This window comes from Oryza glaberrima, chromosome 5, assembly GCF_000147395.1.
Source record: "Oryza glaberrima chromosome 5, OglaRS2, whole genome shotgun sequence".
NCBI classification, from domain to species: Eukaryota; Viridiplantae; Streptophyta; class Magnoliopsida; order Poales; family Poaceae; genus Oryza; species Oryza glaberrima.
Genome location: NC_068330.1, coordinates 6722948 through 6742212, shown reverse-complemented (window position 1 = coordinate 6742212; position 19265 = coordinate 6722948). Strand labels below are relative to the sequence as shown.

The window sequence follows — 19265 nt, the reverse complement described above, 5'->3', positions numbered from 1 at the left end:
CTCCTTCTGGTTTGTGAACAAAGTCTACAATTGTTTCGTAATGTGCTAGCGAAAACAATTTGAACAGCTCTTTGGTGTATTTCACAAGGAACAGGAGCACGGATTAACAATTATTAGTATTTTTTCAACATTGTATTACAGTCGACACAATGATGTAAAATTGTATATGATCATATAGAAAATACATGCTGCAACAACCGTCATCTTCCTCCAGAAAGAGTGGTTATGGTGGTTGCTACAGAGGGATTTGATACAACATGCTGACCATAAACTTCATTATTAGCTTCATTGATGCTGAAGAAACTAAATGCGAAGTCCTGGAGCGTTGCTTCCCTTTCCAGGTATTGCATCACTAAGCGCATGCTAGGCCTCACCTTGGGCGATGAATGTGAACATAGAAGCCCAAGCTTTAAAACTAATACTACCTCCTCTGCAACGTGATCTTCCAGACTTGGATCTATGGAGTTTATGATTGAACTGCGTTGCCACGCATTGAGCACATGATCTGCTAGCGCTTGAGGTTCTCCACAGGAATTCACCTCAATTGGCCTCTTTCCACATGCAGCCTCCATCATGAACACCCCAAATGCGAAAACATCGGTACCCTTGGTTGATTTTCCAAGCCTAGCTAGCTCTGGAGCAATGTAACCATATGTGCCTGCTACATGTGTGGTGTAGGCATCAACTCCGTGATCATATAATCTTGCAAGGCCAAAATCACCCAACCTTCCATTCATTTCCTCGTCAAGCAATACGTTGCTTGACTTGATATCTCGATGGATGATCACCCGCTCCCATTCCTCATGGAGGTAAGCGAGTCCACACGCGACACCTTTGATGATGCGAAATCTTTGAGACCAACCTAAAGCCAATTTGTGTCGACCATACAAATATTTATCAAGGCTGCCATTGGGCATATAATCATAAACCAAGAGGAGCTCGTGCTTGTTCCTGCAATAGCCAAGTAACTGAACAAGACTCCGGTGACGAACATTGCCTAGTATTGCAACTTCAGACAAACTCCTTCATCCCTTGCTTCGACTCTGGGGAGATGCGCTTGATCGCGACATTCCACTTAGAGGCAGGAAGAAATCCTCTGTAAACTTTCCCAAACCCTCCGTTCCCAAGGAGCATTTTGTCACTGAACCCAGAAGTTGCATTATATAGATCTTTGTATATGAAAGATGGTGGCCTGCACTTCATTTCCCAGTCTTCTTGTGGCCCAGCTTTTTTCCGCCAACCAAGGAAAGCAACAAGAAGAAGCAAGATAACTGAAGTCATAACTATTGGTAGGAGAATTTGCAAGGAGTGTTTGTGAACTTGGTGTGTGTTAAGCTGTGGAGGTGGTGGTGGTGCAAAGAAGTTGCCTCCCCATCCATATGTTTCTGGGTCTGTGACTGGGACTGAAGGAAGGGGTGGGACTCTCCCATTTTCCTTGAAGCTCCAACCTAGAATAAAATGTCTAGTTTTCGGTGAATTTACCGACGCGGAAAACCCAATGTACGAAGAACTTGGTAACAAGGATGAGAGATTGACGATGCTCGAAAGTAGCGGATATTCAGGTTTAGGGGAATAGGGAAGACCTAAGGTGACATTTAGTTGGTGAGCTTTGCCATCATAGTCCACCCATAGCTGCAATATTGGAGATCTACCATTGGCAAGCCTAAGGAGTTGGAATCCACCATCAGAGGTGTAGAACCCAGCGGTATGGGAGTTGATTGAAATCAAGCTGTTGACATCTATTCCAACATGGTTATCATCCATGTCGTTCAAATCAGGATTCATGAAGGTATCAAGCTCGATAGCTAATATATTTTGTGAAGTATTCGACGCATTGAAAAGGCCTAGGTACTGACCTCCCAAGGAGTGGTTTATCAACTTGTTGGTGGAAGAAAGCACAAAGGCAATACCATCACTTCCTGCTTCTTGAGGCTGATCTCTCCAAGTAGTAATAGTGAACACGAATGTTGTAGCAAAGGAGGGGTCATTGGGACTATTTGAGTTCTTTCTAAAGTTTAGAGGATACTTGTAGAAGGCATGGCCAAAACCTCCTATGTTAAGGCCACTTGTTAGCCCTAAGCGATTCCTGTCAATTGAAGCTTCACCTTCGAGTGTTAGCTGATCAGCATCAGTGAATCCATTGTAGATGAATTCTTCGGCATGGGAGGTAGAAAGGAGGATGATAAAGGCATAAAAGCAGTAGTACAAAGCACAAGAAAACATAGCTAATGGTGTTACCGTATGGGATGAACATGCATAGGCTGCTATGGCTCTAGGCAAGTCAGGTTGTTAATGGCGAACTTTGTTCAGTCATGCTAAAGATACACATGGATTGATGATGATTTTGATAGATAGAGAACAAAAATGATGTATCAGACTCGACACGGCAACGACTTGGAATGATGATTTTTGGTCAACTTTCAGAAAAGAAAAACAGTTTTTCTTTCATTTATTCTTCAAAATTATATTGCACAATTGAAGTCCATCTCCTATATTGTTGGCTACGGACAGTGAATGCTTTATTATTGCCTCACATTATTAACAAGTCGTAAACAATTTTATTGTACATCTAAACAAATTGTTGCCCTTCGGTATAAAAAACATCAATTCACTGTGCCATTTAGGGGCCGGATTAATCAGTTGCCACTTGCCAAAATCAGTGACTAGCCCTGCGTCCAACTATGGATAGATTAATTGGAATTCAGACTTAAATCTATTTCATTTCTCGAGCTCCACTGTAAATCAGAGATGCATTTTGCAGAGAAACTTCCTCTGAAACCCGGTTGCAGATCGTTAATTTCTCCTGAAGCTAGATGGTCGTTCACGAATCACCATATGATTGACTCAATTTGAATTAACATAGGAAAAAAAGAAATTTCTTTGTAAAATTTAAAAGCTTTCTACTTCTCTCGGCAAAAAGTGTGTAGCAAAGAGCAAACTGAAGCAGACAACACGATTTGCCAAGTGCCAACTACTACTAGCTGTCATAGACTAATTTGTGGCAAAAATGATTTGCTTGTCAGGGTAACATCTGGGGTATTTTGATGTTACTTGCATATTAAGCTGATTGTAACACAAGGAAACAATTGCACAGAGAAATATTGCAAATTCGACGTTGCAAAGGCAAATATCTCAGAAAGGAATGCAGCAAATATATGCATAGGAGAACTGTGAGCAGCGATAGGAAACAGAGGTTAAACGGCCATGACAATTCGCATCATGCTGAAATGCTAAACATAGGGCCAAATGTCACTTACATCAACAGCCAGCATCACAGCTACTGGTCTAATCATCATCATCATGACATCAAACTACAGACAGCAGGTTAAAGATAATACATTTCAGATCCATTCATCACCACTAACCTGTGGAAGCAGTTCATAGTGGCCCAAGATAGTCACCAGCCAGGGTAGCAAGGATCTGGAACTGGCGATCAGCTTCCATCCAGCGGAAACCCATCACCTTGAAGCGCACAGCGGTGTCCTCCAGCTTCGAGTGGTCATTCATGAACATAGGGTTCTCCCCACCGATGTACTTGTAGTCGCTCAGTGTCTTCTCTGACAGGAAGATGCTTTCTATTGGTCCAGATTTGAGGAACACGCCATGCTTGAGGATCTTATCCACAGAGCCAACTAAGATCTCGCCCTTCGTAGGCTTCTGTGTGATGCAGGTGAATGTCACTGGGAAAAGAACATCTCCGGTCAGCTCGCGCACTTTCCCTTCTGATATCGCCTTCAGCTCACTGACAGCAATGTAGTAACCATGATCCTTGGAGGCCTTCCTGTTTGCTATCTCCTCCAGAAGACTAACAATGACAGCCTTGCGGAGCAAGAGACCCTTGGGGCTCAGCTCGCTAGGTGAGATCAACACATTCCAAGACATATCCACCTTAAGGAAAACCATGGCCGATTGCCTGCCAAAGGTCCCAATATACAAGATGTCAGCCTATGTGGTTGTGTCAATCTTTGAATCAGAATAACATCCACAAATGCTTAAGAGATTACTGCACAAAGCTAGGAATGTTGTGTCTTATGCTATCAAGGGCATAAATATGCATACTTACTGTGCTGATACAAAGAATATAAAATTTTGCAGATATTTTCAAGGACATATAAACCAAATTTTCTCATGTTTGCACCAACAATTCAGCATATAAACACTAAGAAGCAAAAAATTAAATGGTAAAGAAAAAATGGATAATGCAAGTACATGCTGGAAATGATAGGATATAATAAGCCTCGGTCTTGTAACCCATCATGTAAAACCGTGATCCAACAATTTTAGGCATATGCACTTAATTAAAGTTCAATTTAATGGTGTCCTTAATTCTATGCTAGTACACATTTTTAAGAATGTAACTAGAAAATGAGCGTGCCAGTTGTCACGCTAGCTAAGTTAGTTTATAGCATGTGTGTATTTCCCTTCAGAAATCATACATCGAAAAGGATTGTTGAAAGTCCATTCCCTTTTATTCTTATGTTTGTGAACAAAATAAGGTAGAATAGTAAAATCATCTAGATTAGTGGTATTGTCATGCTGAACAGACTATATAACATCGAGAAACGACTAAAGATGATGTACATTAGTAAAATACATGTTTTATTAATATCCAACATATAGATGTAAGCCATTGAGTTCGTATTAGTAGGAAATACATATCCGAAATAAACGTGTCTTCGATTACCTATTTTTTATACTAATTTCATTTAGAAATAAAGGACGATGACATGGTAAAGACACTTATTTTGATTTCATATATCCAGATATACTACTATGTAGAGCTCAGCTGGTCAGGTTCTCTACCTATACGAGTTAAGTTCTAAACTTAGCATAGACGTTTGTATTTACGGCTATTTGTTTTTTCAATGGTAGGAAACCCACTATTCTTCATCACTCCTAAGATATGCCTGACGGCCCAATCTTCGGAGGTGCTTGTAGTGATTGGGTTTGTATGTGTGCGTTTACAGGTGTGTATACACACGTGTATATAAACATCTATGTCTATTGTGTTTCGCAATAAAAAAAATAGCAATATGATTGTTGTTACTTACCAATGTTCTAAAATAAATGAATTCCTAACATAAAAAAGTATAATGTGAGGAGAAAAAAAAACAAAAATACTCTGAATTAATAGGAAAGTAGTTATAAACTTCTCGGTTCACATGGAAATTTCACTTCTATTCCTTCCATTCTATAGAAATTAAGGTATTTTCCTCGTTTCAAGTAAATCTTATCTGAAGATTTTTAATTGTCCTAACGCAATCCTTGCTGTCACTATTTTTTTTCCATTTGATTTAACTATTTATTTATTTTATTCTCTTGAAACACATGATATTAACATGAAGTGACTTTTCCTCATTCCGAGTAATCTGTAGTAAATTGCATTTGTTAAAAGATTATTATGCAAAGGCTAAAAATCCTATTATTTTTTCTCCTATTTTTATACATATTATTTTATTCTAAACTGGCTTAGTAATCTGTACCTGTATGTGCTAGCTTCACGCTGCATGAGGACCATGCGCAGCAGCGCAGGTACATTGCGGAGAAAGGCCGTGCGGCGCCAGGCCCAAGCTCGCATGGCCTTGCGAGATGCCTGGCCCACGTTGCAAGCGTATATAGGCGAACGTTTTCCCGATCTCTCGGAGAGTGAATACCGTCACTTTGACACGTGGCAAATTTTTGGAGGGGGTGTAACCAAATTTTTAGGGAGCCACGGCCCAATAAAAAGCCAGATCCATAGCCCTGATTTTGGTATTAAAGATATCTACCAATATGCACCACATAGCCAGATCCATAGCCCTGATTTTTCTTGCAATGTGAGGCTTGGAAAACATATAGGGAACCTTTTGAAACATTTTCTAAGAAATAGTTTTCAAATTACATTGATTTTGCAAAAGTTTTGACTTATGTTGACTTGGGCATTTTGAAAACACTACTAGCACTTTTAGTTGATTTGCTCACATATAAAAGAAAGTAGAGCACATGCAAGAGTGCAAAACTCCCCCTTAATGTGACATGCTCCATTTTCGCAATGAAGAACCAAATGGAAATAAATCCAAAGCATAAGAGCAAATAAGAGCAAATATACAATATGCAAAAGAAGCAACCATGGTGCACCATCTCAAGCCACATTAGAGAAGTCTATGATATTTAACTCATTCCTCAACTTGCAAAAGCGGGTTTCATCAAGAGGCTTGGTAAAGATGTCGGCTAGTTGATCCTCGGTTCTTATGTGGCTAATGACTATGTCACACTTGGCAACATGGTCTCTTAGGAAGTGATGGCGTATGTCAATATGCTTGGTTCTAGAATGTTGGACCGGGTTATTGGCTATCTTTATGGCATTATCATTGTCACATAGGAGTGTGGTTTTGGTGAAGGATATGCCATAGTCCAACAATGTTTGTTTCATCCAAAGCAATTGGGCACAACAACTACCCGCCGAAACATATTCCGCCTCGGCGGTAGAGAGGTCTACGGAGTTTTGTTTCTTGGATGACCATGACACAAGGGATCTACCAAGCATTTGGCAACTACCGGATGTGCTCTTTCTATCCACTTTGCAACCGGCATAATCCGAATCGAAATAGCCAACAAGCTTAAACTTAGCACCTTTTGGGTACCACAAGCCAATAGTAGAGGAATGCTTTAAATATCTTAGAATCCTTTTCATGGCCACTAAGTGACACTCCTTAGGAGCGGCTTGAAACCGTGCACACATGCAAACACTAAACATGATATTCGGCCTAGATGCGGTAAGGTAAAACAAGCTACCAATCATAGAACGATAAAGCTTTAAATCTAACGGTTTACCTCCCTCATCAAGGTCGAGATAGGTGTCTTGATGGGCTTCGCATCCTCCAAGCTAAACCTCTTGAGTAGATCCTTGATGTACTTGGTTTGGCTCACGAACGTTCCATCCTTGAGTTGCTTGATTTGAAGTCCAAGGAAGAAGCTCAACTCTCCAATCATGGACATCTCAAATTCCCTAGACATCATATCACCAAATTCCTTGCAAAATACCTCATTAGTAGAACCGAATATGATGTCATCAACAAAAATTTGACACACAAAGAAATCATCACCAATGATTTTTGTGAAAAGGGTGGTGTCAACTTTTCCAATTTTGAAATCCTTTGACAAAAGAAAATCTCTCAATCTTTCATACCAAGCCCTAGGTGTTTGTTTTAAACCATAAAGAGCTTTTGAGAGTTTGTAAACATGGTTAGGATTTTTAGGATCTTCAAAACCGGGAGGTTGTTCAACAAAGACAAGTTCGGCAATTTCACCATTTGGAAAAGCACTTTTCACATCCATTTGAAATAGTTTTATATCAAAGCATGATGCAAATGCAAGAAGGATGCGAATAGCCTCAAGTCTTGCCACGGGGGGCAAAAGTTTTACCGAAATCCAAACCTTCAACTTGTGTGAAACCTTGTGCCACCAATCTTGCCTTGTTTCTCACCACCAACCCGTTCTCATCTTGTTTGTTCCTAAAGACCCATTTTGTCCCTATGACATTGTGGTCTCTAGGTCTTTCAACCAAAGTCCACACCTTGTTTCTTGCAAAGTTGTTGAGTTCTTCATGCATAGCATTCATCCAATCTGGATCACAAAGAGCTTCATCTATATGTTTTGGCTCAAGACAAGAAACAAACGAGTAATGTTCACAAATCGAAGCGACACGAGATCGAGTTTGAACACCCTTACTAATGTCACCCAACACTTGGTCAATTGGGTGATCCTTGGAAAGAGCGGTGTGTATCCTTGGAGGCATAGGTGGATCTTGTGCCTTCTCCTCCTCCACTTCAACTTGAGCTTGACTTGGCGTAGCGGAAGTAGACGGCTCATCTTGAGTGGAGGTGGATGGCTTGTCTTCCACTTTAATAGGCTTGACATCTCCAATGGACATGTTCTTCATAGCTCTCATCAAGCCTTCATCACTTAAATCATCCAAATTCTCGTGCCCCTCTTGGGAGCCATTAGTCTCATCAAATTGAACATCGGCGATTTCTTCCACAATACCTTTGTTCTTGTTGTAGACCCGGTATGCCTTGCTATTTGAGGCATAACCTAGAAGAAACCCTTCATCACACCGACTTTCAAATTTGGTTAGTCTAACACCCTTTCGGTAAATATAACACTTGCAACCAAAAACTCGAAAATAGGCAACATTAGGCTTCCTCCCAACAATTAGCTCATAGGAAGTCTTTTTCAAGAGACGATGCAAATAAAGCCTATTGGTTGCATGGTAAGCGGTGTTTATGGCTTCCGCCCAAAAGGAATCGGAAACACCATATTCATCAAGCATAGTTCTTGCCATCTCAATCAATGTACGATTTTTCCTCACCACTACACCATTTTGTTGAGGTGAGTAGGTAGCGGAAAGTTCGTGTTTAATACCAAGATCATCACAATAGTCCTCGATATTGGTATTCTTAAACTCGGAACCATTGTCACTTCTTATTTTCACAAGAGTGCAATTAAATTCATTTTGGGTCCTTTTGCAAACTTTTTGAAAAGCTCGGCAACGATAGACTTGACATGCAAAAAGAACACCCAAGTATAGCGAGAATAATCATCAACAATCACAAGACAATGACTATTACCACCAATGCTCTTATAGGTTGTTGGTCCAAACAAATCCATATGCAAGAGCTCCAATGGTCTAGATGTGGACATGATATTCTTAGTAGGATGAGAACATGCAACTTGCTTGCCGGCTTGACAAGCACTACAAAGCTTATATTTCTCAAACTTCACATCTTTCAAGCCCACAACTAGATCACGTTTTGAAAGTTTGCTCAATTGATTCATGCCAACATGGGCTAGCCTCCTATGCTAAAGCCAACCCAATGAAGTTTTTGCAACTAAACAAGTTTTCAAATTTGCTTCACTAGAATTGAAATCAACCAAATAAAGATTTCCATATCTAAAACCTTTGAACACACAAGACTTGTCAAGAAGGCTAGAAACAATAACTTCTTGCGGGAAGAAAGCACATGACAAGCCAAGATCACAAATTTGAGCAACCGAAAGCAAATTGAAATTTAGAGATTTAACAAGAGAGACATTATCAATTGACAAATCATTGGAGATAGCAATTTTACCTAACTCAATTACCTTTCCTTTGCTATTGTCTCCAAATGTCACTTTCTCTTGTTCATTTCCTCCTACTTCAAATATGGTGAACATAGCCCTATCACCGGTCATGTGTTGAGTGCATCCACTATCAAGCACCCAATGGCTCCCACCGGTGCGGTAGTTCACCTACAAAAGAAGATCAAGCTCTTTTAGGTACCCAAACTTGTTTGGGTCCTTGGAGGTTAGAGACTAAAGCTTTGGGCACCCAAATGGCATTCTTTTTACCACCGAGTATAGGGGAACCCACATATCTAGCAACAATGCTACCATCATGAGCCTTCCTAAGCATATAATGAGAATCAAACATGCATGTCTTAGGAGGCTTACCACTAGGGCAATCATTCACCAAATGCCCAACCTCACGACACTTGGAGCAATACTTACCATTGCTCTTGACAAAACGAGTGGCACAGTGAGAAGGTTTCTTACCCTTCTTTGGAATGAATCCAAGTCCCTCCTTGTTAAGAATGCACCATTGCTCACTCAAAATCTTGTCGAGAGTGTTCTTACCCTGGAAGCACCTCTCCAAGCTCTTGTTGAGCTTAGCCACTTACTCCTTAAGCTCATTATTCTCAACAACAAGTGAGACATCACAAATAGAAACACAAGAGCTAGATCTAGAGCTAGACATATCCACAAGATCATCACAAGAGGTAGAAATGCTAGATGATGTAACATGAGCAATATGGCAAGTAGCACTATCATCAAGCAAATCACAAGATATACCAACATCAATGAGAGCTTCATGTTGAGTAGTGGAAAGGAGGTTGTCATGAGCTTCCTTAAGCTTCTCATGAGAAATGGTGAGTCTCTCATGAGAAGTTTTTAGCTCCTCATACAAGACCTCCAAAGAAGCATGATCCTTCTTTAGGGCCTTGAACTTGACAATCTCCTTCTCACTATAAGCATGGAGCTCCTCAAACATACTCACAAGCTCATCATAGGAAACATCATCACAATCATTATTACTCTCACTATCACTAAGAGATGTTACCTTAGAGGAGCCCTTTGCCATGAGACAAAGTGGAGCGAAGAGTGATGGAGCCTCCTTGATGGCAACAATGGCCATCTTCTTCTTCTTGGAGCTTGCATCATCACCACCTTCTTCCTCGGACCCGGATAAGGCGGAGCTCTCCTCATTTGAGTCCCATTCCCCGATGAAGGCTTCAATCTTCTTGCCTTCCTTCTTGAGCTTCTTCATGAGCTTGTATCCTCCACTCTTCTTCTTGGATGACTTGTCTCCATCATTATCCTTGGAAGGGCACTTGGAAGCAAAGTGTCTCTTCTCACCACACTCAAAGCACCTCAAGTTGGAGAGAGTCTTGTTGGGTCTTCTATTTCTTCTCCTATTTGAGTTGGAGCCCCTTCCTCTGTCCTTTCTCCTTCCCAAGAGATCATTGAACCTTCTAGCAAGAAGGGCAATCTCTTCCTCCAAGTCCTCATTGGCTTCATTCACCTTGCCCTTGCCCTTGTCTTCAACTTCGGCTTAGAGAGAAATGCACTTCTTGGAAGGTGAGGCTTCCTCCATCTTCTTCTTCTTCAACTTGTACATGTCATTGGTGTTGATCTTCCCCAAGAGGCTTGCCGGTGTCATCCTTGACATGTCAGAGTTGATGAGCATGGTGACAAGGGTCTCATACTTCTCTGGTAGAGCCCTAAGCATCTTTTGGGCAACCTCAAGATCGGTGTAGTTTGCCCCAAGCCCCTTGAGATCATTCACAATGACATTGAGCCTCCCATATATGTCATTCACACTCTCATGAGGCAACATGGAGAATGTCTCATATTGGATCTTGACGAAATGAAGCTTGGCATCCTTGTACTCACTTGTGCCCTCATGGATCTCCGCCAACTTGTTCCAAATCTCATATGCGGTCTCAAGGTTGCTCACTCTATCAAACTCCTCTTGGCTCAAAGAGTTGAACAAAGCATTCATGGCTTGGGCATTGAGTTGGAGGTTGCGGTGATCAATCTCCGTCAAGGGTGTGCCGTTGATAGCAAAGCCTACATCCACAATACTCCAAATATGGAAGCTCATAGCTTTGAGGTGAGTAGACATTTTAATTTTTCAAGTGAAATAGTTTGTGCCATTAAACATGGGAGCCTTCCCTACATGGTTCACCTCGTTCGACATCTTCTCTCTAGGCGGTGAAGCCCAATCAAGAGAGACCAAGCCCTGATACCACTTGTAGGATCGAGATGTCGACTAGAGGGGGGTGAATAGGCGATTTAAAACTAAATCACACCTAATCAAAACTAACCTAAGTTGCTAGGCTTGGTGAGGGTCAACTCTAACTAAGCAACTAAGTTATGTTTTGCAAACCTAAGGTGATAGTGGCTCAATTATATCTCTAGGAAAAGTAAATCACACTCCTATGTCAATGTTTAGCAATCCTAGGGTGATATGGTCTCAAATATGTCTCTAGAAATGTAAATTGCACAAATGTAAATGCGACAATCAAATTAGACAAGGAGACAAGAGATTTTTCACCGAGGTTCGGAAACTCGCCGGTTTCCTATTCCCCGTTGAGGCGAGCCCAACTCCACCGCTCAACCACGAAGCCACCGCACGCCCCCTTCGTCAAGGGGTGGGCAAGGCGGGAGCGGCCCATGGAGAGGACTACCCAAGCCTCGATCACTAGGGTAGTTCTTCCTTCACTCCGAAGGTGGTGAACTCTAAACCACTCACAAACCGACGCCGGGCCTCCTCCACAATCTTCTCGGAGAGGTCACCAGGCAACTACTCCACAAGCCGTCTAGGAGGCGGCAACCTCGAAGAGTAACAAGCAATGACCCGGCGTGGAGATGATCAATCAAGTGCGACACTAGCTCTACAAATGGAAGCAATGCACTTGACTCTTGGCTAATCAACCCTCTAACACACTGGATGAACACAAAGCTCAAGTGGGTGTGAGAGAGGTGCAAGGGATGTATGCAATTGAATTGGGTGCCAAGAGAGTCCCCTTGCTGCTGGTGGGGAAGTATTTGTACTCCCACCCACCAAAACTAGCCGTTGGGGGTGAAATCCCCCAACTTTGTGCTCTGCCGGTCTAACCGGAGGTATGTGGCCGGTCAGACTGTGCTACTGTGCAACTAGCCGTTGAAGTGTTGTCAGAGGGCCTCATCGGCCTGGCCGGTCAGGCCGGCGTTGTGTGGGCGGTCAGACCGGCCTCGGCTCGGTCAGACCGCCATAGGCTCGGTCTAACCGACTACGGCTCCGTCGGCTCTGCATCGGCCACCCCGAGCAGCACCATCCCGGCCTCCAGTGGGCCGGTCTGACCGCGTATGTACCGCCGGTCAGACCGGCTTTATGCGCCGGTCAGACCGCCTTCTTGCGGCCGGTCAGACCGGCCAAGGCACGCCGGTCAGACCGCCACTATGTGGCCGGTCTGACCGCTCCTGGTCAGGCCGAGCCCAGTGAAATCCCAAGTGATTGTGTGTGTGATGAAAAGCGAGCACACGTCTAAATGCATAATGACCTAATGTGGCAATTTAATCATCTCTTTGCTAGGTCATTACCCCTCTTAATAGTATGGCGAAACTAGAAAATAAACTAGCAAATTTGATCGCCCTACACCTCGATCAATTCTAAATTTGATCGCCCTACACCTCGATCAATTCTAAAATAAACTAGCAAATTTTAATCCATCGATAGTCATCCATGCGCACACATGATGTGGATCTAACTTAAAATATTATCTCAATAGCAATGGTTAGTCCACAATTAGCGCTTGTCATTAATTACCAAAATTAACAACGGGGGCCTAGATGCTTCAAAGCGTATCGACGAAGCCTTGAAGCAGGAGTGCCGTCGATCGAGCCGATATGCCGGAGGGCACGTGTTGGCTTGCATACGAGATCATCGTCCGCAACTGCACCTCGAGTTCCTCCACGAAAGGTTTTCTCGTTCTCGGAGAACTCCGGCGGAGATAGATCACCTAGCGAAGTCGATGGCACTGCTGGCAGGGAAGGACTTCCAGTCTATGGACTGGTGTTGGCCTTCCTGGTAGTCTCTGTACCCTGTGACAAATATCTTAGGGAAAAGTGTAATATAGTTTTGGGTTTTTACGGAATTGTAAGAAGTACGTGTGAAATAGAAAAGAAATCTATCTTAACTAAGCTCTCTTACTCTGGATGTAGTGTGTAAGAGTGTCTTCTCACTTCGCGACTTCGATTAGTCGTTTGAGTCATACACTCTCCCTAGCCCCCAGCCTTGTCATCGGAGAATTCTTCTCGGAAGATAAGGCTCTTGGACCTTTGACCTACCTTGGTTGAACAAGCACTGATCCTAGCCCCCAGCCGTGAAGTTGGAAAATTGATTTCCGATTACACGGCTTGGTTAATACGCACGGCGAGAACTCTTACATGACCAGATCTTACATGGTCTTTTGTCTCTACAGGATCCGACAAGGCCTTATCGGCTCTGGGCGTCCCCAGCCGAAGATCCCTTAGGTTCCTCGGAGGACTTGTCAAGACGGCGTAAAGGGACATGAGGATAGATTTCAACGCTAGGTGTCATCTGGGTAAGGGATCATCGGGAAGGAACACTTTGATTGTAATCTGTACCTGAAAATAGGCTTTATTGAAGCTGTAAGATGTCTTACAAGTATGGATACTATTGACTTATACATAGAATTTACGTAATTGATCAATGTTCCAGAAATTTGCCAACTCGCGACCATCGCCGTCTGCAATTTTGAATGCGTCTGGCCGCAAGACATGTGTGATCGTGTACGGTCCTTCCCATTTGGGTGAGAGCTTGTTTCGCCCTGCTTGGCTTTGAACCCGTCGGAGGACGTAGTCACCGATCAAAAGCGTGCGTGCTCGGATGCGCTTCTCGTGATAACAGCGAAGGGCCTGTTGGTAGCTGGTTTCTCGGACGACAACTCGTTCACGATGTTCCTCGAGTAGATTCACATTGTCGTTTCGCTGCTCCTCCTGATTCTCATCGGAATACTTCTGTACTCGTGTACTTTGATGTCGTAGCTCGGTGGGGAGTATGGCCTCTGAGCTGTACACGAGGAAGAAGGGTGTTTCCTTATTAGACGTTGTCGGTGTGGTACGCACGGCCCATAGTACTGATGGGAGTTCTTCGACCCACTTCTTGTCCTGTGACATGAGCCTGTCGTAGACGCGGGTCTTCATTCCTTGTAGTACTATGCCATTTGCCCTCTCGACCTGTCTGTTGCTCTGAGGGTGAGAAACCGAGGCAAAGCAGATCTTGACTCCCAGCTCGATACAGTAATCCTGGAAGTCGGCACTGATGAACTAGGAGCCGTTGTCGGTTATGATGCGGTGCGGCAGTCCATATCTGCAAAATATCCCTTTGATGAATTTGATGGCGTCAGCCTTAATTTCCCCCATGGGTGTCGCTTCGATCCACTTAGTGAATTTGTCGATCGCCACGAATAGGAACCTGTAGCCGCCCTGTCCTCGTGGGAATGGTCCGAGTATGTCGAGCCCCCAGGACGAGAACGGCCAAGTAAGAGGGATAGTCTGGAGCGCTTGTGCTGGTAGCTTTGTGTGTTTACTGTGAAATTGACAGGCTTCGCACCGCTGAACCATGTCGCAAGCGTCTTTGAGGACGGTTGGCCAGAAAAACCCTTGTCGAAAAGCTTTTCCAACCAATGTGCGACCGGCTGCGTGTGACCCACAGATCCCTTCATGTATGTCGAGGAGGAGATGTCTGTCGTTGTCGGACGAGACGCATTTGAGAAGTACCCCGTTTGGCGCTTTCTTGTATAGATCATTGCCGACCATACGGTAGATTTTTGCTTTACGGGTTATTTTGTCGGCTTCTTCATCGTCCTCGGGCAACTCTTCGCTGCATATGAATTTCATCAGTGGGGTGCGCCAGTCGTCTGTGGTCTCAATATTGGCAACGGCGCGCTCTGCCTCTATAGCCCCTGAGCTGATGTCGGGGGCGACTGGGCTATCTTCGTCGCTTGCCTCTTTCACTGATGGCTTTGTCAGGACGTCCAGAAAAGTGCCGGGTTCGAGTGGCTCTCGTCTGGACGCACGCCGTGCTAGTTCATCCGGCTCGATGTTGTCCTTGCGATATACGTGTCGGACCTCGATCCCATCGAACCTTTTTTCTAGCTTCCTGACTTCTGCGAGATACTTGGATAACTCGGGGCTAGAGCACTTATAGTCTTTGTGCACCTGGTTCGCGACTAGTTCGGAATCCCCTTTCACGACCAGTCGCTTGACTCCGAGTGTGGCTGTAGCTCTTATCCCGGCGAGTACTCCTTCGTACTCGGCTGTGTTATTGGTCGCTCTGAAGTTGAGGTGAATTGCATGCTTGAATTGATCTCCCGAAGGTGATGTCAAGATGAATCCTACCCCTGCTTCTTGGCTATTGAGTGCACTGTCGAACGCCATTATTCACGTTTCGTTGTCGATTTGGTTGTCTGACCTGTTATCAGGCATAGTCCAATCGGCTACGAAGTCGGCGAGTACCTAGGACTTGATGGCTGTTCGTGGCACAAAGTGGATATCAAACTTGCTTAGCTCGACTACCCATTTCACAATGCGGCCGACAACGTCTTTATTTCTCACGACTTCACCGAGAGGGAAGGAGGAGACAACTGTGACCCTGTGGGTTTGGAAGTAGTGGCGTAGCTTTCTTGATGTCATGATTACCGCGTAGAGTAGTTTTTGGATCTAGATATCTTGTCTTTGCGTCGTGGAGAGCTTCGCTAATGCAGTAGATTGGTCGTTGTACCTTCTCTCTCTCGACGACAATGACAGTGCTAACGGAATATGGCGTGGCGACAATATAGAGAAATAATTCTTCATTAGGTTGGGGAGCAACAAGTATAGGGGGATTTGATAGGTAGCGCTTGAGTGCAATGAATGCCTCTTCGGCTTCCTATGTCCATACAAATTTGTCTTGTTTCTTCAGTAGAGCGAAGAAAGGTTGTCCTCGCTCTCCCATCCTAGCGACGAACCTGCTTAGTGCCGCCATGCATCCGGATAGCTTCTGTACTTCCTTGAGTCTTGTGGGCGACTTCATGTTCTCGATTGCCTTGATCTTCTCGGGATTTGCTTCTATTCCTCTGCTAGAGATGAGGAAACCGAGCAGCTTGTCCGATGGTACTCCGAACGTGCACTTCTCTGGATTGAGCATGAGGCAATATCATCGGAGGTTGTCGAACGTTTCCCGCAGATCGTCAATCAATGAGTCGCTTGTCTTGGTCTTGACAACAATGTCATCGACGTAGGCCTCGACATTGTTTCCAAGTTGGTCGCTAAGTACGCCCTGGACCGTGCGCTGGAAAGTATTTCCTGCGGTTATCAGTCCGAACGGCATCTTAACGTAGCAGAATACCCCGAACGGCGTGATGAATGTTGTTTTCTCCTCGTCCACTTTCGCCATGCTAATTTGGTGGTAACCGGAGTAAGCGTCGAGAAAACTCAACAACTCACAACCGGCTGTTGAGTCCACCAGTTGGTCTATTCGAGGAAGAGGGAAGTGATCCTTGGGACACGCCTTGTTGAGGTCGGTGAAATCGACGCACATTCTCCATTTCCCGTTGGCCTTCCGCACCATGGCTGGATTGGCTAGCCACTCTGGATGGAGTACCTCTCTGATGAAACTAGCTTTGAGAAGTTTGTCGAGCTCTTTTCGAATGACTTGTTTTTGATCTGTTACAAATCTCCGCAGTTTTTGTTTTACTGGCTTGGCGTCGGGTCGCACCACGAGTTTGTGCTCAATCACCTCCCTAGGGACCCCCGGCATGTCGGACGGCTACCAAGCGAAAACGCCAGCATTGTCGCGGAGGAAGGTGATGAGCGCGAATTCCTATTTCTCGCCTAGTGATGCCCCGATCTTGACGGTCCTGTCGGGGTTGGCACTGGAGAGTGGAACGATCCTGATTGCACCGTCTGGTTTCGGCGTCTTGTTTGTTTTGCTCACTTTCTTGGGTGGCTCAGCTGTGGCGGGTGGGCTGGGCGTGTGCTCGACCATGTCGAGGCTCCGCTTGTCGCATTGCACTGCCAGCTTAGTGTTCCCTTGAATAGTGATTGTTCCCTTCGGTCCCGGCATATTGAGCACTTGATACGCGTAGTGAGATGCGGCCATGTACTTCGCGAGTGCAATTCTCCCAATGATGGCATTGTATGCTGTATCGAATTCAGTGACATCAAAGGTGATCTGCTCCGTTCGGAAGTTATTTGCTTGGCCGAAAGTCACAGGCAACGTAATTTTGCCCAATGGTTCGGACGATGACTAGGGAGTGATTCCATGGAAGGGTTGATCGGTTGGTGTCAATTCGCTTCGTGGGATCCCCATCGCGTCCAAGGTGCTGGCGAAGAGAAGGTTGATTGAGCTGCCGCCGTCGATCAGAACTCGTGCGACCTTGATATTCCGAATAGTAGGTTCGACCACGATCGGATATCGCCATGGGATGACGGCAGTCTTGGGGTGGTTTTCTTCTGAGAATTCTATCTTCTGTTCAGACCACTTCATCTTGGGTGTGGCCCCCTGCCACGTCGAACAGACTTCACGTTCCACTTTCATGTATTCTCGCTTTGAGGAGTATGCCGTGGAACCTCCAAAGATGTGCGAGACATGGAGATCGGAGTCTAGGTATGCTGAGTCCGATTCTTGAGTAGCCGCCTCAGCGTCCTTCTCGACCACACGTACTCGCTTGCTTTTTTCCGATGCCATGTGCTTTCCGAGCGACTTTTTGAAGACGAGGCAATCTTCCAGAGAGTGTCTGTCCGACTTGTGTATAGGGCACCATGCTTCCTTCGCGTCACTACCTTGTAGGTCTGGGCGTTTGGGAGGGTCCACGTATTCTGCTGCAAGAACTTCCGCTTGAGCTTTCCTTTTCCCACTCTTGTGATTTTTCTTTTTGCTTGACTCAGGTGCGTCCTTGGCTGGTTTCTTCTCTCCTCCGGTCTTTGGCTTGTCGTTCTTGCGTCTCAGTGCGTCGTCTGCGTGGGTGCATCGATCGACAATCTCGAATAATCTCCGAGTAGTTGTGATGCGCCTCATTGCCAACTCCTGGGTAGTATAGCGATCTCTGGCATCGGACTTGAAAGCGCGGACTACAGAAGCGTCGGTGATTTTGGGGATTGTATTTCTGCACTCATTAAAGCACCGAACATAATCCCTCAAGGATTCACCCGGGTTCTGTGTCAACGCATGTAGGTCGTCTTCGATAGCGTGGCGCTTGTAAGTTCCTTGGAAGTTGACGACGAACTGCTGCCACAGGTCTGCCCACAAAGAAATCGAGTAGGGTGGGAGATGCATTAGCCATGAACGTGCAGAGCCTTTCAATGCAGTTGGCAAATAATTCGCCAACGCGTTGTCATCTACTCCGGCAGCGTAGAGTACCGTGGAGTAGACCTGAAGGAATTCTTCTTGGTCAGTACTCCCATCGTACTTCTCTATTGCTCCTGGTCGGAATCTCTCAGGCCATCGGACATCACGCAGCGAACGACTAAAAGCTCTACACCCAGCGCTGGGGGCGGTGGTTGTCGGTGATCGTACGTCCTTCGTGGATGTCTATCTGATGATGAGGATGAGGAAGATGATGACGATGACGATGGGTCACTTGGTTTCGGTGTGCGATTACAAGGGCGTCGGCCGGGTTCTCGAGAATCCTGCCGCGTCCTCGACCTGTATCGCCTGGCACCCGCCGTTCGCGATCGTCGTGATCGTGGCAGTTGTAGCGGTTATCACAGTCTCGGTCTTCGCTTGAGCGGCCTCCTCATTCTTCGTTATCGTGACGTCGTGAAGAGACGCGATGTCGGGAACGGTTCCCGTTGTCTCGTGTGCGTCGTGCCTCTCGGCGGCCATTCAGGTGATCGCGGAGATCGCCGGTGCCGCGAGGTGGAGGGGTGGCTCGATGAGGCGATTCCCGCTGTTCAGGGTTTTCGCCATTAGCACCACCAGTTGGTGGCTGTTCCTGGTGCGCTGCAGCGGCGGCCTCTTCGAGCGTGTTGTTGAGGTTGGTCACTGATTCCTGTAGCCGTTCTGTCCACTGTGCGAGATCGTCGTTCAGAACGGGATCGTAGGGGGTCTCCCTTAGTATTGCGTTGATGGCCCTGATGTGTTGGGCCGGTGTAGTCACTTGATTTTCTGCTTCCGCATTAGCGCGTGCTGACGTGCT

General features: G+C 45.2%; 1 protein-coding gene and 1 pseudogene across 1 annotated transcript; both read right to left on the bottom strand.

Annotated features, from left to right (window-relative positions):
* Positions 1-193: 193 nt before the first annotated feature.
* On the bottom strand, positions 194-1981 carry LOC127772621 (L-type lectin-domain containing receptor kinase SIT2-like; annotated as a pseudogene).
* Positions 1982-3211: 1230 nt separating this feature from the next.
* Positions 3212-3903, bottom strand: LOC127772622 (DNA-directed RNA polymerase V subunit 7-like). The gene has a single exon (XM_052298570.1). The coding sequence runs from the start codon at positions 3901-3903 to the stop codon at positions 3379-3381; it is 525 nt and encodes a 174-aa protein (XP_052154530.1). The 3' UTR covers positions 3212-3378.
* Positions 3904-19265: the final 15362 nt, after the last annotated feature.